Raw genomic sequence first — 20,858 nt, forward strand, 5'->3', positions numbered from 1 at the left:
AAGGGCAAGTCCTATGAAGAAAGATTGAAGATTATGAAGCTTCCAAGCCTCAGTTATCGACGTCTGCGTGGGGACCTCATTGAAATATACAAGTATACTTATGGTTTATACAAGGTCCCCGAAGGATTACTAGAATTTGAAACAAAACCAACACCAGGGGCCACGGCTATAAACTAAAAAAACTGCGCTGCAACTTCTCCACGCGACAAAATTTACTCTCGCTTCGAATCACCGACATGTAGAACAGCCTCCCCAATGACATCGTTGGCGCTCCAAGTATAAACGCGTTCGAGAACAGACTAGATGAAGCTATGGGAAAATATATGTTCAGATTTGAACTGCCTAGCACCATATCGAACCCGGTGGAAGTCTAATAGCTACTTGAAACTATCGTCAGTCATGAAAATATCCGGTCAACTGAAAACGATATTGAAAGAATCGGCGACAGGCCACATCAGGCCTACACTTCAGCGCCGAGATCAATATGTTATGTTATTTGTTCAGAGCGCCAATATTGCAAGGAATTGCCCTGTTGCCGGCGCGTGATGCGGGTGGAGTCTGAAGGACCCACTTTGTGTCACAGGCAACCGTAAGATTTCTATAATTGATTTGATGGAAGAATAATACAGTGGTACATATAAAGTATACTGGATACTGGACTGTCTGTTAACAGCTGAGGATCACACAGTATTGATGGTAACAAAAAGGAGTTGAATGAGCAAATTGAAATTTAGATTCAGATGTAAATTTAAGTGTGATATAAGGAGCATGAGAGGGGCTAGCAGTAACTGCACGGAAGAAATACCTAATCAATACATATGCTATAACATATTAAAAGCAGAAATGCCTAGCACCATATCGAACCCGGTGGAAGTCTAGTAGCTACTTGAAACTATCGTCAGTCATGAAAATATCCGGTCAAATGAAACGATATTGGATCTTCTGTGGAAAAGGAAAAGAATCGGCGACAGGCCACATCAGGCCTACACTTCAGCGCCGAGATCAATATGTTATGTTATGTTATTTGTTCAGAGCGCCAATATTGCAAGGAATTGCCCTGTTGCCGGCGCGTGATACGGGTGGAGTCTGAAGGACCCACTTTGTGTCTCAGGCAACCGTAAGATTTCTATAATTGATTTGATGGAAGAATAATACAGTGGTACATATAAAGTATACTGGATACTGGACTGTCTGTTAACAGCTGAGGATCACACAGTATTGATGGTAACAAAAAGGAGTTGAATGAGCAAATTGAAATTTAGATTCAGATGTAAATTTAAGTGTGATATAAGGAGCATGAGAGGGGCTAGCAGTAACTGCACGGAAGAAATACCTAATCAATACATATGCTATAACATATTAAAAGCGCAGCATTCAAGTTGAATTTAGTGGTGTTCAAGTTGAAGCACTGAGGAGAAAAGTTAGGTTACAAAATCCTAATTTAGCCATGCCCCCTCTTAAAAAATATTCAGAATTAAATAGGAATTAAATTGATACTCAGCAACACTCGTTCGGAATTAAAGGAATGCGAAGCATTTCATGGACACAAGCAAACTAAAATGATGCAAAAAGTATTGAAGAGATTCAGCTACTGTTTAAGTGCTTAAATGCAACAGTAATACTACCACCTGACGGCAGTAATCAATTTTGAATCGTGGAACATAAATGGATTTAACACTTAGCACTTGAGAGAGATGAACAACTGTGCAATAAGAGTACCACCTATTTGCCATCCGAATAATTTCCCAACAATAACGCCTACCTAAACACTCACCCAAGCATTAGGTCTTCACAGCACAAGCCATCAGTATAAAGTAGACATATGTATCAGTATAAAGTAGACATGCCTGCATATTTTCAGTTTTCCTGTAGCTACATTATGTACGAAAAAATATGATTTTTCCTCTATATAGTCAATTAGACTTTTGAGTCAGTCGTAGTATGGGCCTGGCAAGAGAAGAGGAAGGAGGCAACGAAACGACTCCGGTGAAGCACACGTGTGCACACAGTTTTCTGATGAAGTACTTATTGAGGACCTCTCAGAACTCGAGGACAAAGGTGTAATGTGTGCCGTTTCTTATGATCATTAATATATGAGAACTTTATACGCAATTTACTCTTAAAATTGTGATTTGGGAACAATTTTACTCCAACTTCTCCCATGGAAGCTAAAGCGATGCTATAGCATTTATGTATCTCCAACACAGTAGCACTCGACAACGGTCCTATAGTGGTAGATCAGTATTCAATATATCCTATTACTATGGCGGCTTCTGAAGTGAAAGATATTGACGACGTACTTGATAGCCTCGGCACCGGGAAATGGAACGTTATCATTTTTCTTCTCTGCAGTCTATGTGAGTATACAAATTCAATACATATCAATGAGAACTATGAAAGAGTAAATATATTTATTCCTAACGCTGTATTTCACCTGACACTTAGCTTGCAACATCACTTTAGACAATGCAGGAAGCTTTTATTAAACAGCGCCAGAATATGGTTCATATACTAAAAAAATTAACGTGTTAAAGTTTAAAAGAATTATAATTTTATTGAGAAGCAAACAGAAAACTCTTACCGAAATTAATAGAAGGTCAAGCGGTTGCTGAATGGTTGAAATTAAGAGGACTAAAATTGTGTAGATGTGAGTTGAGGGTTCAATCCAAGCTAACTGTACAAGTTTTGGTGGAATGCGACGCAGTGGCTTGTGGTAAGCGCACCAACATTGAAGCTGTAAGTTACTAATGCGAAGGCCCAGCAAGCGGTAATAATTCTGTGTTGTCTAGAATTTTGCCGATCAACGTCGACACCGCTGTTACTTATCGTTGATCACCGCTGTTACTTGTTTAATTAATAAATTTCAATCAATAAAATGTGAAATGAACTAATAGTGTAATTATTTTATTTTAAACTTTGGAAAATTACTCCCCAATCCCAGTAGTTTTTAAAATATTCTATTCATTTCAACACAATATTACAAAATAAGGAAAAACTTCAAGCAGATTAGAGAAAGGTTTCTCTGGTGAATAAAATCGAATAAAATTCACTATATGTGACCTGCTCATTTTATTTCTCATCTAACGAGTTATTAAATGCAACTTGTGATTCTTCGGCCCTGTTTCTTCTTATAACTTTAGATGCTTTACAGCGGCTCTCAGGATACCGCCCCAAATGCNACTTATCCAGGAATTAGCCGGCTAATATTTTGATTGCTGGAATTTTACAGGAGCTGTATATTTAAATCCTCAAATTATTATTAGTTATCACAAATGTATGAAAAAAGTTGAGTTCTCTAGAACAATAAACCCATGCAGGAAGGGTAGGAAGTTGCCAATGACCGTAGGAATCATCGGCTACGCGCTCACTCCCGTCGCCCTGAGCGTCATCCCGTCACTCGAGGTCATCCTCTTCTGTCGTCTGCTGCTGGGGTTCTTTCATCCTATTTTGCTGACATCCTTTTATACGATTGGTAAAGTTGACTTTTATTCCGTTGTTTAGCTCTGATATTTGTTACTGTGCTTGTAATTATTAATGTCAGTTAGGAGTTACTTTATGATGATATCGAGGCAGGAGAAATGCTAATTAATTCTGCACACTCAGCTCTTTGAATTTGAAATGCTAAAACGTTATGTACCACAACGTTGACAATTTTCATCATGATTGTAAGCATTATAATAACTGACAATAATGTGAATAGTTAATAACGATCGCTTGCATACTTGTTTGGATTTAAAATTATTTATATAAAAGAAGTTAAAATGTTCAAAATTCACTTCTCACACCGGTCGGACACTTCAGCGGACTGGCCTGCGGACTCGAATCAAAACCTAACTTGACGTTCAACTCACCCAGCCATAAATCCATAAATAATGAACGGATTTTATTCAAATTTGACTTATAAATAGATAACATCTGTAATTTGTGGACGGAATTTTTTCAAATTTTTACATCAATTACTTTTTTCTAATGCCACAAAATACTGAAACTTGACCTGACTATGACCTAACCTGCGAGGTGAACGCGAAGTTAGGTTTTCCGTATTAATAAAAAATATAACTCAGTACTCACTGCAGTGAGTGACAGCGAGCGCATTTTCTCGTCGATGAAAACTTGAGGTCACGGACGGACGTACAGACAGACAGACAGACGGACATGGCGAGCACAATAGTGCATTTTTTCCATAAATGAGAAAATGCGCTAAAAAGTCATTGATGTAAAAATCTGAAATAATTCCGTCCACAAATTACTGATATTATCTACTTATATTTCAAATTTGAATAAAATCCGTTCATTATTGATAGATTTATGGCTGGTTGAGTTGAACGTCAAGTTAGGTTTTGATTCGAGTCCGCAGGCCAGTCCGCAGCCGAGTCCTCTGAAGTGTCGATTCGGTACTTCTCACAACATATTTTTAGAATAACTCAGTTGTCATACTTAAGAATAGTGTTAAGACATTTTTCTACTCAATCAACAACCGGAGTTATTAACAGGAAATATACCATACATTCTCGTGTATGCGACTGTCAGTTGGAGTGTTTCTCGTTTGTTTGAAACTTCCTTTATGGTCTCATGTGGGACTCCTGAGGCATGTGGTCTCATGTGGGGCTTGACTCCTGAGGTATGTGGTCTCATGTGGGACCATGACTCACAAGCAAGACCTAGCGATGGTAAATTGTTCATGATCCGTGGGCCAAGAATATATTGCAATTATCATGTTGAATGGTCATACATTTTTGAGTCATTAGTCCGTTAAATCTTGATTACCATCGCTTTTCCTCTTGAAAACTTCATAAAACTCGTGCTACCTCATGAAAAAATTTAATACTAACAAGAATGTTAACATGAACAGCATTAGAAGTGACTCAACCGAAGCACCGAGCGACTGTGGGAGTGTTGGTAGCCCTGCCGTGGGCGCTAGGCACTGTAGCCTGGGCTGGACTCGGATACCTAATCAGGGATTGGCAGTGGCTAATGCTTACTGCGACTGTCCCTTCTGTTTTCTTCCTGCCCTGTATCTGGTGAGTGAAACTATCGATTCCTGCGTACAATTCCGCATATTGGTTTAGTTAGCAGGGAATATGAATCAACGCTAACCATGGCAAAATAGCAGTGAATAGCAACAGCATAACCATGGCAAAATACTAAATAGCAGTGAATATGAACCAACACAAACCTTGCGGTAGATCGTGTAGAAAAGCTTCACGCGAAGTCGGCACAAAATTTAGGAAATAGGACAAGAAAATTCACAATTTTAAAACTGTTATTTCAACCGTGTAGGCGAAAACTATTAAACTCGTTCAATTTAAATAATATGGTATATCACATGAGAGATTAAATAGTCTTGGGTAAGCTGAATCAACGAGTCATTTACCGTTAGGCCTAATGCAGAATTTATTTCGAGCTACTTTGAGGCATGCTCATTCAATCATGGCAGGTTAGTATTATAGCATCCCAGCCTTCAGTGATGGTGGGTCGGTGCCATATATTTCTTTACGTATGTCATGTCAGTCAAAGGAACTTCGCACCTAAATGAGATGACCATCGGAATTTGTTCCATTCAAATCAAATATATATGCATATTTTTTTTAAAACCAACACCGTAACATGAATGATGAATAGCCAGCCTACTGTGCAAATTATCCATTAATTTCAATTGTACACTTTGATGATGATTTAATGGTATATTTGAGAAGAAATTGACTGACCCTTTCTTGTTTAGCCCATTACCTTCCAATATCAGCAAAATTCAGCGAGAAGTAATTCATTCCCCTTTGGGAACCATTTTTTGTCCCACGTGTGTCACCGTGCAGGCTGATAGATGAGTCACCGCGATGGCTGGTCGTTCACGGACATCACGACAAGGCGATCGAAGTCTTCAGGAAAGCGGCAAAAATCAACGGAAGCGAGCTGCCCAGCGAAGCCGAACTGCGAAGCATCATGGAGATCACGCAAAAAGTCTCGATCCCATTTCACTATAGAAGTGAATCTAGAAAACTATTGGGACATATTACGATAGTAGTGAATCTAGCAAACTATTGCAACATTAAGGTTTCAACAAAAATGCATATAAGTTTTGGTCCGGATTAACTAATAAGTGTCCAAATTAGCCCAATAAATGCCTACTTAGGAAGACACAGAGCATAAATATTGTTTTGATTGTTCAAGGCTACAAATTTCTTACATGCTTTGATATGATACCAGAGTCTCTGTACGTAGACCAGTTACGAAAACTTATCGTGTCACAAGAAGTGTTTTTATCTGTTTTAATTTGAACAATGGAAAAGATAGACTTGTAGCGATTGAGTTACATAATGGAAAAACTCTAATTCTGTCTAATATATAACGTTCATTTTCAAGAATGCTGCGGTTAATGATGCCAAAAGATGCGCAACTACAACAGGTGCATTCAAGAAACTTCTCAAGGGGATCGGTGTTCTCTTCAGGTAATCCACGATTCTTCGGAGTAATAAATAAATTTGTCACATCAATTCAATTGAAGTCAAGGATTAAAAATAATTTGATTGATTTGTAAATTGCATTGCAAATATAATTTAAATTGTCGTTAATTGATTCAGAGTTGAGACGCAAAAAGACTTTTCATTGCAAAAGCCAAAACAAGTTCTACCTGTTTAATCAATGAATTGCAGTAGCTGCTGAATTAGGCTCATCTCAGTGAACTCATATCTATTAATAAACGGGCAGGTTTCGAGTCTGGTCTCATTAAACCCAAAACTTTATATAAAATTACAATGATACGAGCAGTACTCACACCCTTCGCCTGCGAACCTTTACGATGTGGGTGCTTTTCTTCGTGGCTTCAATGGTCTTCTACGGTCTATCGCTGAGCGCGGTGGCGTTCAGCGCAGACCCCTTCATATACATGGCGGTCGGTGGGCTGATGGAGGTACCCGCCTACACATTAACTGCTCCTATCATCGACTATTGGGGCAGAAGGCTGCCTACATCGGTGTCTTACTTAGTGTGTGGAATCAACATCCTCGCCCTCACTTTCATACCCAAAGGTAAATATGCGAGTTAGGGACCAGTTCCAACAGGTCTCCTCACTAGTTGTTAGTTTAATCAACCTTCTCGCCTTGTAACCAGAGGCCAAAAGATCGAGTTCGAACTCAGAAAAAACATTTTCAGAAATCGTATTCCCTTGCTATTTACGTTTTATTACTGAGAACGCTCTGTGATTTTCAAGTAGAATATTTTCAGGCGTGGGTTGGCTGGTGATCACTCTGGCGATGATAGGCAAGCTGGGGATCAGCATGGCGTATCAGATCATCTACATGTACATACTCGAGCTCTTGCCAACCGAAGTACGCCTCCAGGGCCTCGGATCCTCTATGATCGCTTCCCGAGTTGGCTCCATCTTGTCGCCTTTCATCACCGACGTCCTGGTGCGATATAATTTCATTGTCACACATAAATCGTTTAATTTATCCATCACGTGAACTGCTACTGTAAAATCCCGCCTTATGAACCTCCTACCTTAAGACCAAATTGACTCATGAACCGTCAGATCGAAAAAAATATGGTCCGCTATACGACTGTGATTCGCTGAAAGACATCATTCACTGCAAAAATGCAGTGAAGTGGTGTAAAAACTGTCGATATCTATCGGTGATAAATAGGACATAATTAGAAACACGTGGCCGGTTTCCGCCTAGTCGACTTGGCCAAGGAATTCATCCGAAATAAGAGTACAATCCACAATATCTTGGGCCAGAAAGATTTTTTTGGGCACCTTAGCCTGAAAACAATTCATTTCACCCCATTGTATGTACAATATATACGTAAAAGAGATGAACTTTTTGGAGGCCCAACGCGGATCGGAGTACTTTTAATTAAATATAAATGAAAAAGTGGGTTTGCTTTAGGAACGAATAGCTTCACGAGCCGAGTTTCTGCACGAAGCAAGTTGTGGGGCGGAGTTCCACTGAAACTGATTTTTAGAGAGATTCACTAAATTTTCAGTTTATTTTGGTCAATCATTCCTACGTTCTTCTCGGTGTGGTCAATGCTCATGTATCGTTTTCATTATGTTTCCCACGAAATAATGAAAAGTTTTTACAAAACCTTCACTGAGCAGTGAATTTAATTACATTGTATGTAATAAATTGTAATTATATAATTACATAGACATTATTGCATTGTATATTTTATCGCTCATATAAGTGAACTGCTGATCTCAGGGTGAGAGCGTCCCATGGCTACCGTCTGTCATCTTCGGGGGAGCCAGCATAGTCGCTGGGCTCATGACCCTGCTTCTTCCTGAGACGAACAAGCAGCACATGCCTGACACTGTCGCCGAGCTCGACCAGACTCAAGTTCTGCCCGACAAGAAACAAATGGACAGGAAAGTAACCATAGATATTCAAGAGACTGATGAAATTACTGAGAAGCCGTCAAGTAAGTTCAGGAGAATGCGTCAGTGGCGCCAACAAACGGGACATCCTAAGAGGACGAGCGCAGCCGGCGGAGTTCCTCTCATGTCGCGTCCTGAGTTCCGGAATATTATCGCAGAAAATATGCATAAACCTCAGAGTGTAATAGAAGAGACAAGTAAAACTAAAAATCAAGAGGAAATCTAGCATTTGAAAGGAGATTTTCTGCATTCTGGCATTCTAGAAATATGATAGACATTTTAAAGCTTATTGTGCGTTGAAGCCTGAGATTCTGGTCACAATATTATGAAGAAAGTTGTTACAATGGTGATGTTGCGAACGAAGAAGTGAAAATTTCCAATGCCGAGACGAGTGTCTTGTATCATTGAGCACTTGATAACTTTCTCTGCTGATAGATCTAACTGAATAACCCTTATGACTTCATTCAATATAGAAAATTAACAGTTGTTTTTATTCAGTTGAACACGTTATGTAGGACTCAAGTCTTTCCGGATCAACTTCATGACACATTTAATGTTATAACTTATAACTAACGCTTGAATTTATCATGAACATGGAGGTATAAATTCAACGATGATAGTACAAGTTCCAGGTTCCCTTCTAGCATCAAGATGCTTACAATCCGGCATTATTAAAGTTTTGCAAATTGAATAAATTTGCTTATCGCCCATTGTCCCTGCAGGTTAAATGGAGCAGTCGCTTATTTCCACCAAAGTATCATGTAAAGTTCGAGAAATCTATCTGGCTCCCTGTGAACATGTTGAGTAGGTCTCCAGATTTACGTATGTTTTTTTTAATTTTATTCGTAATTATTCGGTGTATCCACATGTAGCACAAATGTTGAGCAAAATAATTTACGTTTCGTAACCTGTCTCTTAATAAATTTATTATTCAATCCAGTTCAGTAGTGGTAAAGTCAAAGAACATAAATAATTGTCCTGCTTCTTTGTCGTCAAAGAATTCAATGATAAATATTATTTTTGTCGAAATTATTTTGACATCTGCTTTTAAAGAAATGACTCCCCAAAACGTGTTGATTTTGATTCTAAAAATTAGAAATCTTGAAAAGCATCGTTATGTTCGTCCTTTTGTCTGAGAGTGAGTGCTTTTTAAAATCAAATTTTGACCATGCACTCTGAAGAAAGTCTCACCACAAGGTAAGTGATGAATTCTCATCCATCCTACTTGGACGATAAATATGCTTTCTGGCTTAAAATAGGACAACGCTATTTTGGGTTTGGATAGGATGGCTCCAGACCTCACCTCACATAATCTTTGACTCTATTTTAGTGTAACGATAAAAAATACACTGGGATTGAAATGACCAAAAAGTCAGAGCGAGTCAGTCCTTTTTTGAAATAAAAAAATTGTGTAATTCCCGTCCTTAGTAAGATCGATATGAATGCCTTGACGTTATGTGCATCGGCGGAATAAAAAATGAGTTTGATTTTGGAAAGATGATGCTTCAACAAGTGGAGAGAGGGACTCGTCTGCTGCACAGCGCAGCTAGGCTCACGTGACCTGCAGTGGGCGATGCTTCCCCTGTGTAGTGGGAGCCAAGGCCCGACGAGAAAAAGGAACAGACTCGAGTGGAGATCTGATGTCACGAAGGGCCTGTTGATGTTGTAATTGCTCATCCTGGTAGTGGCAACCAGGGAGGGGGGGTGATAGGTCAGTTTTTCCGGGCACTTGGTGCCACTGGTAGTTCTACGACCATCACTGGCTCGCTGACCCGCCAGAACCATTTGATTGCATTACACAACACCCTGGACAAGCCAGGTACTCATTTATCAACCTGAGTTGGATGAATGGCTGAGTTGACCATGAGCTGAGCTTCCCGGTAGAACTTGTCCTCAGTGAGACTCGAACCCGGGAGCTGATTGCGAAAGACAGAGTCTCTCACCACTGCACCATCACAGCTCTCGAGGCAGCGAGGGGCCTCGAGGCAGCAAAGTGCCCTCAAGGCAGCTGTCACGAGACGAGCGTCGAGGCAGCGAGGTGCCCTCAAGGCAGCTGTCACGAGAGGGCCTCGAGGCAGCGAGGTGCCCTCAAGGCAGCTGTCACGAGACGAGCGTCGAGGCAGCGAGGTGACGCAGTCGTCTAGTTCAGTTATATCCTGGATTGGCAACTTGTAAACGGATACTAATATCAATCCCTTTAATTGATTACCCTAAAGCGTCATATGTGGCACAAAAATTTATCAAATGGCCAAGACCATTCTGATGTAGCAATAAAAAATAACACTTTATTACTACCCTCCAAGCACCTTATGCTGAGAAATCATGCCAATGCCCTTGAGTAACAGTCAACGCCCACTGTACTGCGTACCGTGTACGTACTTGCTAAACTATGTAAAGTGAGTATTAATTTGTTTAGTTTACAGCTCGTTGCAGGGCAGTCCTGCGAACTGGTCATATTAGCCTCAGTTGGAGAACGCTGTTAGTCGACTGCAGACGCGGGTGCATGTCTTGTCCTAATATAATAATGCGAATGATCCTCAGTTTTTCACAGAAATTCAGATTTCAAGTTTACATCTACTTGAAGAGATTTGTTAGTCGAATTCGTGAAGTAATTGAAGTTAATTTCATTGATCAAAATCAATCTTTTTATAAGAAGGATTAACTTTTCCCTTGCATTACATCGCTTTAAAATCGTTGAAATATTTCGTATTTAATTGTCTTTCGTACTATAAATCATTAAAAGTATCATCGTTATAGCAATGACAACTGAACCAAAACTAGAAGATTTGGATGATATATTGACGCGCTTGAAAACAAAGCGTTGGAATATTGTCACATTCGTCTTATGTGCTACATGTGAGTAACATTTTAAGGAGATCCCACTTGTACGTACTAATATTTCAGCATGGTTTAACGACGAACGAATTCTTAACATAATAGTTATTATTTTCTGTAACGTTCCTTTCTGTGAGAAACTTTCTGCATGAAATAGATCGCGTTTTGATTGCATCCCATCAACCCGAGACTCTGCTACTTATACTTATGAGTTCAGCTGTTACGCTTTCGCCCAGACGCCGGTTTAATGAGAAACAAGAATTAGAATTTCCTAAGACAGCAAAGTCCTCTGACGAGTATTGTGCGTGATTGTATCTTCGGCGCTAATTCCAACGAATTTTGCTTCAGTTTTTAAACGTTTTTTAATTCTTTTCGTTCAATAAAACAGCGGCGCTGATTCGTCCTCCCCATGCGTTTTCTGGAGCGTTTGTGGCGCCTATTTTGAACTTCACATGCGCCACAAAAGCTTTTGTAGAGATGGACATCCTCGAGTCCGAGACGCTGCTGTTCAACACCTCCGCTGCCCGGGGCCTCGACGGTGACCAATGTTATTACAGAGACGAAGAGCGAGGAGCTTACGCTGCTTGCCGTGATTTCATCTACGACAATTCCGTGTTTTACTCAACTTTGACTTCCCAGGTGAGTGAGCAGGGAGTATTACAAAAATTTGTGTGGGTGCAGCTACTAAACCTCAGGAATATCGTTTTTAATTTGTTTGTGTGATCTGTCTTGATTATGGTATAAATTATAATTATCATGTCGTTCTATTGAAGAATCAAAGCTTCAATCTTCTCAATAAAACATTATGAACAAAACAAATCGAAAGAGTGAAGCAATTCCTGCTCTCGTGCCAGTACGATATGGTGTGTGGCAGAGCGTACTTGCGTTCCACCTACAGTTCTGTCTACATGACCGGCGCCATGTTGGGCTCCTTCAGCGTCGGTTACCTCGCCGACTGGTGAGAGAGAACTTAGCAAATAAGCCAGCGATATGATAATGTCATGTAAATAAGGATTAGAAATTATGTTATAAATTGAAGGAACGCAGCTTGAAACATTCAATATTTAAAATATTTTTTCATAGATTTTTAAACAAATCTGTTGTTTGTTCAGAGCGCCAATATTGCAAGGAATTGCAGAAACAAGAGAGATATATTTTTTTTGCAGGAAAGGCCGTAAGCCGGCCATCGTGACCAGCATTGTTGGGTACTTGGTGGTACCGGTGATCATGAGCTGGACTCCATCCCTTCTGGTGATAATGATTGCCAGGTTTATTTTAGGCTTTCTTCAGCTTTTCTGCTTCGCCGCCTTCTATACTGCCGGCAAGTTTTATTCAAGTCTTATAACTTATAGATCTATTTAATTTACAACCTACGTTCTTCATCATTGCAAGTACTTCAAAGCACAATGCAGCCTTTTCTGCAAAAATGCAGCCGAGTACACCTTTCGTACTCATGTCCTAATATTAATGCAAAGACAAATTTTTCATCTTTCAAGAGACAAGCCATAAATAAAAATTAAATTAAAGAATTTGGCTAATGTTATTGGGGTCGTATAGATTTACACCTACAATTTTCAAATTTTTGCAGGTCTATTGTTGTAACAAATGTGGAGCATATTGAAACGTTCGACAGAAATTTTTTTGTCATAATTTTTTGCTTTATCAAAGGAAAGTGTGGGTAATCCTTTTTAACCACCTTGTTCAAGGACTAATAATTTTTTTTCGTATCGAACGAACCGAGTTTTCATTTCATCTAACTCGTCTCTTCGATTTATTTATTCTGTCAAATCTCTGACGAAATAGTTCAGCACTTAGGCGATGAACTTCCTTTCGTGTATTTTCTTGATTTTACACTGACGATAACTTAAGTTACTTTGACGGCATCTAGCCACGAATATTATTGACGACGGTTTATGTTCCGAAAATGTAAATGACAGAATCGCATTCCAACAATTTGTCTTGTTCTTGAATCGTCTTTTGCTACGTCATTTGCTGATTTTCACCTTCGGGGAAAGTTAATTTCTAATTTCATAAATATGGTTATGGTACACAAAATTCTGTTGAAACTTTTAATATTGTAGATGTTCAATCAACCTTGTTGAGATGACGGCACTGATCTCGCCTATAGGCGCTTACTTGATGAAGGAGGAAGAGTAACTGATGAAATTCCGTATCACGGAACTAATTTCCATGAACGCATATAACATAATTATTCGTTGTTCTCATGGGTATTGATATTATTTACAGCAATGGAAGTGTGCGAGGCGAAAAATAGAGGCAAAGTAGGAATGCTGGTTGCCTTCCCCTGGGCGATTGGGACCATGACTTGGGGCGGAGCGGCATACCTCTTACGGGACTGGCAGTGGCTTAACTTTGCGACCATCTTGCCACCAGCTTGCCTTCTGCCATGTCTTTGGTAAAGATTCCTTCAGAAATTGAGAATAATTTGAGACCATATTGATTGCCGCTTATATCGCTTAATGTTTTAGTATAAGGGTACGCACACAGCGAAAGCAGGTTTGCCCGCGCAGGCAACCTGCTCCAACCTGCCACAAGAATGTAAGTGTTCACAGTGAAAACATGTACGAATAGGCTTCTGTTTTCTATGGTTTCAGGCGCCAGCCTGAGCAGGTAACCAGCACGCTGGCAACCTGCTTTCACTGTGTGCTTACCCTAAGATTAGATAGTTTAGAGAGATGAACGCCTCGCCTCACGAACGATTTGGAGAACAGAAAATAAATGGGAACGGATCGCCGTCATTACAGAAGCATTACGTTTCTATAATGTAAGCTGTTTAAAAATGCTATATTTTTCGAACGATAATTCACACCCAACACCATCATTTCATCACAATTTCATTTCTTTCGCGATGACAGGTGGTTGGACGAGTCGCCTCGATGGCTTGTGGTGCATGGCCATCATGATAAAGCGCTCAAGCTTCTCAAGAAAGCCGCCAAAATCAACAAGTGCTCGGAACTGCCGAGCGATGCGGAACTTCTGGAGGTCATGGAATGCACGCAAAAGGTTTATGTCAGTTCAAAGTTAACTTTGAAGTAAGGAGCAGACCCAATAATGTCGAAGCGCTGATGAAAGTCTTGTAAAAACTTGTTGCCAACGTGTTAAAGATTAGACGAGAAAATTGTCAACGGATGTTCCCCGCAACTTCCAGTCTTGTCAGAATATTCGAGCCAAACGCCGGCAACTATCTTGTAAAAATAAACTGATCTGGATAAAATTCCAATCGCAGGTATTTTATTGCATTTCGTTGTTCATAAAAACTTCTGCTCTTACGGATAAAACGTAAATTTTGTTTCAGTAAAATACACTTTAAAAAGTAACACGTTTAAATTAGTAAAACATAGTGTACAGACATTGTACTGCTTGATGAAGCTTTCAGAGAATAGCCACAAGAACTAGCGTTGGGGCACAAGATCGCTAGTGGAGCAATAGAGCGTGGTGAGTTCATGTAGAAACTCACAGTAGGGCTGGCGGGACACGACTGACTAACCGATTCACAGCCGCTCGAACCTGACAACTCACGACCACTGCGGTAAGGTTGGGCTCAAATGTTACTGAGATGACTACTCCAAACGTGACGGTACAATTATTCCTCTGATATGTACGAAAATAAATGCATGTGAAAATGATAAAATGAACGCTGTTAACCGTGAATGACTTCAATCGTACACAAATTTGAAGTATCGAGTCACGAAAGGCATAAATATGAATGTAGAGGCAATGGTACGAACCGGCTTCGAATGCGCTGATTTAATAGATAAAATAACGTTAATTCCGTGTATTTTGTGTCAGTTTACATAGGACACGTGAACTAATGCACTGCATTGGCTCACAGGATGGAGCGCAAGAGCCAACTATAGGTATTCAGTGGAGTTACGTGGTGCTTAGTCAGTCTTGTGTTGTGCTCGTGAAAGTTTTCACGTGTGTGATGTTATAAGTGTTTGTTTTTTAGTGAAAATACCTTGGTGCGCGGCTATGGCCTTATACCTTATGTAATAGTTGGTCAGAAGTTTTCCTCTAATGCGGAACTGTATAAGAAACGAGACTCTGTTAGAGGGTTGTTTTATATACAGATGCTCTGACGTACGGCTTCATATCTCTTTTAGGCGTTGCAAGTCAGCAGCAGATCGAACTTCTGCGGTCCTCGTGTGTTTAAAATTTAGCAAGCCCTACAAAAATCAGAGCGAGCAAGTTTGTATTCAACCGAGTCTTTCATACTCTTAAAATCAATTCAAAAAGTTTGCATTTATATGTTTGTTGCACTTTTGTATTATTTTGACATTAATCACAAAAACAGCCATGAGACAGGACTCAAAGTTATATTGACGCAATCCACTTTCAATTTTATTGCCCCCAGAAAGCTGCCATCAACAATGGTATTAGCGGAGGTCGCCAGCTGCTTCTGCTCCTGAGGTGAAATTACCAGATATTTTTTTAGCACAAAAATTAAAAAAAAGTTGAGCGTAGTTAAAATTGCTTCTCGAATTACTGAAAAGTTCATCAAAAATACGTCGGAAAGGGTTCATGAAATTTGATCAATCGTTGGGATCAAATGACAAATTACTTAGTACGTGAACCAACGGAGTTAAAAATAAATTTAGAATTCCACTGGCGGGTCGAAGTTTATGACTAGAATTTCCTCGTTTAAGCCCCCCTACACATGTCATAACTCCCAGGGGTTGAAATATAATTTGATTTGTACCAAAATAAAATACTCCGGATATATAAAGTATTTGTAGTATTGTAATATAAAGTATCTAATACTACTCGAGAGTTCCCACAATCAAGTCCTGTTTCTGTGTTTAATCTCGAGTTCTCCCACACAGCACAAGTGAGCTGCGAGGCAGAATGGTGGTGATGTGGTCACTGTTCTTCATATCAGCGTTCATATTCTACGGACTGGCCTTTAGTGCTGGAGTGTTAAGTGCAGATCCCTTCGTCTATATGGTGCTGCTGGGTGTAGTCGAGATACCTGCGTACGTGGCTGCGGCTCCAATGCTCGACTTTTTCGGCAGGAAGCTACCTATTAGTTTCTCCTACCTCATCGCGGGGATTTCAATCATATGCCTCGTCTTCATTGATAGAAGTTGGTTCATATTTTTAATTTATGCTTCATTCAAGCGTATTAATCTCTGTTCGTTGTCATTATGAAATGTAACATGAATTTTTTTTTTAATTTGTCGGTAAAATTTGTTTGAAGAAAATTTACTGAATGCGTCGATCATAAGATATCTCCAGTTTAGGCACCCGTAAGTTGGTGACAGTTACGACTGAATTCTATTCAAGGTTAGGCTATTTTCGGCAATGATCGTATAATGAAAATATCATCAGTAACATTATATTATTAATTTGCTAATTATATTATAGTCATCAAGGATAATAATAAGCAACAATTAATAATAAAAATCACTTTGAAAACAGTAATATTCAACTGTGTCATAGAAATAATGACGTGCAGACAAGAGCTGGCAGGTCCTCACCCTGGCTATGATCGGCAAGATGGCTTCCACGTCAGCGTACCAAGCGCTTCATATTCCTCTGTCAGAACTCGTTCCCACAGAGGTGCGGGTTCAGGGAATCGGATCATCGCTTTTCCTCTCAAGAATTGGAGCCATCATCGCGCCAGTCATTACCGATACCGTGGTAGGTGTTGATTAATTATACACAAGAGAATTTATTATGCATTCGACTTCTCAATTCAGAAAAATATTCAAGCGAACTTAATTATTATCATGTTAACTGTTCCATGATCTTTCTAATGTGATAATAAAGTGCACCATTATGCCACATACAAATAAACCTTCTAGAGTTCCTGTGAGACAGCAAATTTTGCAATTTTATTCGATAATTTCTGTGAGACTGCAAATTTAGCCGACTTTATTCGATAATGTAAATTAATTTTGGCAACTTCTGGTGAGTAAAATATCAATGTGACTGCCATATTAAAGGCTTTCGAGAAAAATGAATTGTTCGCAAAATTGTAAACTTTTCAGGGGGAGAAACTGCCGTGGTTGCCACCACTGGTAATCGGCAGTGCGAGTGTCGCCGCAGCGCTGCTCGTGTTGCTGCTGCCTGAGACCAAGAAACTACCAATGCACGACACGCTCTCTGAGCTCTGGTCCAAGCAGCACCCTGGACGAGAACTCAAGCTAACTCAAATAGATTCATAAAGATCTTCGTGCGCGGAAAAAAGCCTACAAAACAACAAATAACCCAATTACGCGGTACGCGCCTTTTAATCTCGTACTATATTTTTAATTTTTCTTTCCTCTATCTGACGACTCTGTGCCGCCTTTTATTCTCTTACACACTTATCCGTTGCACCGCACCACCACCATCTCCAGCGCACGCAAAAAAGTACGATATCTTAATTTTAATTAATCCTATGATGCAATAAGATACCTATTAATAGTTATAATGTATTGTATTATGTATAATGTATTTTAATTTATACAGGTTTGATTGAAGACCAGAGCGTACTTTTTATTAACAATCTTCTTATTGTTTTTTCGATGAAGGAAGAATCCATTGATGATGGAGCTGCGCGCGGCTTTAGAACGCAATTCCGTTTTGACATTCACTTACGAATTTGGATAAAATCGCACGTTGCCTTTTCTGGACGTCCTGGTGCAAGACGATAATAATTCGTTCGTCACTAAAGTTTATCGAAAACCTACAGACGTCGGAAAGGTCCTGAACCAAGAAAGCGAATGTCCCCAGCGCTACAAAATCAGCACAATACGCGCCTTCATACATCGAGCGTTCAAGACCTGTACCTCTGCTCGTGACTTAAAAACTGAACTCCGAACCTGCAAACAAATTCTTGTCAACAACGGCTATGCAAACAAAACGATTGACAAAGAAATTTCGAATATCAGAGCCCGTCAAAACCGAACAGATGATTCCCCATCAAGAGGTTGCGTCATCAGAATTTACTATCAAAATCAAATGAACGATGGTCATAGGACTGACGAACGAGTCCTCAATTCAATTGTGCAAAATAACATCAGCTGCACAACAGTAACTGATCGAATACAACTTATGATTTACTACAGAAACAAAAAGATCAAGAATTTAATCATGAAAAACAATCCATGTAAAAAGTCCGGACCGCTACAAGAAACCAATGTTATTTACAAATTTTCCTGCATGAAAGAAGGTTGTAGACTTCTCCAAAATGTAAATTACATCGGTTTGACAAGCACAACATTGAGTCGTAGACTCACATGCCATCTGCAAGCTGCAGGACCAAAGAATCATATGCGGGAGGCCCACAACAAGACCATTACCCGTGCCACGTTGGAGGCCTGCACCAGCATCGCGATGCGGTGCCCCGACACTACGACTGTCGATAGCGGAGGCTCTCATCATTAAGGACGAGTCTCCTGCTATCAATTTGCAAACCGCGGGATTCGTCAGGACGTTGAAATTATTCTCGGATTAATTTGATTTTCGATTTTGAGCTGTATCTACGATACTTCCTGTATAAACTTATGTCATGTCTAAATTTCAATTTTAGCGTTGTAATAACTGTTCACTTGCTTGATAATGAATATTGATATATTCGAAACGTCGCATTCCAGTAAAATGTCATTCGGTAATCTGCTTTTTGATCTCCAAGCACCTGCAAGAAATTTCGTTCGGCTCATCAAAAAAAAAAACAATAAGAAGATTGTTAATAAAAAGTACGCTCTGGTCTTCAATCAAACCTGTATAAATGAAGAACTTTTGCCTAACTACACTAATGTATTTTAAATGTATTGACGATTAATAATTATAATAGCAATAGTGAAATCGCAATTTTTCACTTGTACGCTTCTCGTAATCTTTCTGTTTAGACCTTCAGTCATCCGACCGAAGTTTACCCTGGACATAAATTGTCATTCGTAGTCAAACCTCTTTATTGGCGAAATACTTCGGTGAGTTAAGTCCTGTGATTTATTAGTCTTTCATTATTGATTCTGATATGATACATTTTTTTGGTTAACTTGGATATAATTTTGCTTATATTTGTTTATCTTATGTATTAAGATAGTTAATATTTCTGATGTCATTCTTACAGAAACTATGTTTTCAAGATTACCCAATAAAACTCCTTGAAACCTGAGTATCGAAATTTCGCCTAAGCCACTAGGGCTTAACAAATAGAGTTATCGGCATTGAATATTTGACCTACAAGTTATCCTCAAGAAAAATCATTATTGTGAGTAAAGACCAGACTTCTACGACGACACCGTCGACACGTGCTTCAAACACACATGTGAATATTTAATATTTAAAATTGGTCTAATTTGGCAGAAGCTTTACTTTTATGCAAGTTTGATCAAAGACCAGAGCATGCTTTTTATTAATAATCTTATTCGCTTTCTCAATGAGTCGAACAAAATTTCTTGCTGGCGCCGTGAGATAAAAAAGCAGGTTACGAAATGGCATTTCAATGGATTTCGACGTTTCAAAAATACAATTTTCATTATCAAGCTGGTGAAGATTTTGCAACACTTGAAATTGAACTGTGGAAATGACAGTAGTACAAATCAAGGGTATTGTGGATACAATTTGATTTGTACTACTCGAATTTCAAAAGTTCAATTTCTAGTGTTGCAAAACCTTCACCTGCTTGATAATGAAAATTGTATTTTCGAAACTTCGCAATCCATTAAAATGCCATTTCGTAACCTGCTTTTTGATCTTCCGGCGAGAGCAAGAAATTTTGTCCGACTCATTGAAAAAAAGAACAAGAAGATTATTAATAAAAAGCAGGCTCTGGTCTTTAATCAAACTTGCATAAATGTAATATTTGAGGCAAATATTATTTCTGATTACGAGTACTTGTACGAACCTAAGCGTTAGAATTAATGTGATGACGAAGAATTCATCAGACTTTCAGAACAGAGGGGAGTGGCGAGCTGCCATTTCTCTAGGATACATCAACTGTCGTCAGTGCTATTCGGCTCTACAAGTTATGCACGAAAGCAGAAAGCGTTGAGGCCCGAAATGTTGTCCAGAATGCGAGAAGTCTAGACCCTGTGTGGCATCGGAGAAGTATTTACAGTGAGAACTTTGATGAATATTACATGGATTCCATAAACCGATCGATGAGGTATGCAATTAAGCAAACAAATTCCATTTGATAACGTCAATCGTATCTGCACTACTCGAGAAACTGCACTAGACGATGTTCGTTCGAGTGTCCGTTTAACCGCTTGGCCACTTTTTATAACATAACATACAAGTGTTGGTGTTAAAAATGAGGTTAAGTCGACTCTAGGCGTACCAAAATCTTCGAAGCTATCAGGGCTCGAACCCGCAACTTATCGCTCCAATCTGTCTGCTCTTAAAACGACTCGCCATTCCGCTGAAGTTGTGTGAAAACTGAATTCCGCTTTGATATAACGCTAAAACAAAATAGTGGTATAAATCTATCATATACGAACACATTCATACTAATGATACGTGAAGAACGCCATCTCAGCTAGGAAAAGTCTTTCAGTAAAAATGTATTCTTAGAAAAAGCTACATCAAGGCTCAAAAGTTGCAATACAATTTAAAAGGAAAACGGTATACAGAACTCAGTATTGGGGTCAAGGTGTTTGGGACTGTTGCTGTTAATACGGAAGAATAAATTCATAAC

General features: G+C 39.3%; 1 protein-coding gene across 1 annotated transcript in view; it reads left to right on the forward strand.

The window, feature by feature from the left end:
• LOC108679078 overlaps positions 1-18,490 on the forward strand; it is a 30,974-nt gene extending 12,484 nt beyond the window's left edge. Inside the window, exons 3-21 of the mRNA XM_047884642.1 lie at positions 3,318-3,472; positions 4,853-5,021; positions 5,814-5,958; positions 6,361-6,446; positions 6,766-7,025; positions 7,222-7,406; positions 8,202-8,599; positions 10,334-10,501; positions 11,112-11,230; positions 11,598-11,848; positions 12,064-12,167; positions 12,376-12,530; positions 13,457-13,625; positions 14,086-14,233; positions 15,585-15,640; positions 16,054-16,313; positions 16,686-16,870; positions 17,221-17,584; positions 17,746-18,490. Coding sequence (XP_047740598.1) covers positions 3,318-3,472; positions 4,853-5,021; positions 5,814-5,958; positions 6,361-6,446; positions 6,766-7,025; positions 7,222-7,406; positions 8,202-8,599; positions 10,334-10,501; positions 11,112-11,230; positions 11,598-11,848; positions 12,064-12,167; positions 12,376-12,530; positions 13,457-13,625; positions 14,086-14,233; positions 15,585-15,640; positions 16,054-16,313; positions 16,686-16,870; positions 17,221-17,397 — 3,190 coding nt within the window. The 3' untranslated portion in view covers positions 17,398-17,584; positions 17,746-18,490. The remainder of the gene's footprint in view (positions 1-3,317; positions 3,473-4,852; positions 5,022-5,813; positions 5,959-6,360; positions 6,447-6,765; positions 7,026-7,221; positions 7,407-8,201; positions 8,600-10,333; positions 10,502-11,111; positions 11,231-11,597; positions 11,849-12,063; positions 12,168-12,375; positions 12,531-13,456; positions 13,626-14,085; positions 14,234-15,584; positions 15,641-16,053; positions 16,314-16,685; positions 16,871-17,220; positions 17,585-17,745) is intronic.
• Positions 18,491-20,858: the final 2,368 nt, after the last annotated feature.

Source organism: Hyalella azteca, unplaced genomic scaffold, assembly GCF_000764305.2.
Source record: "Hyalella azteca isolate HAZT.00-mixed unplaced genomic scaffold, Hazt_2.0.2 contig212, whole genome shotgun sequence".
Classification (NCBI taxonomy): domain Eukaryota; kingdom Metazoa; phylum Arthropoda; class Malacostraca; order Amphipoda; family Hyalellidae; genus Hyalella; species Hyalella azteca.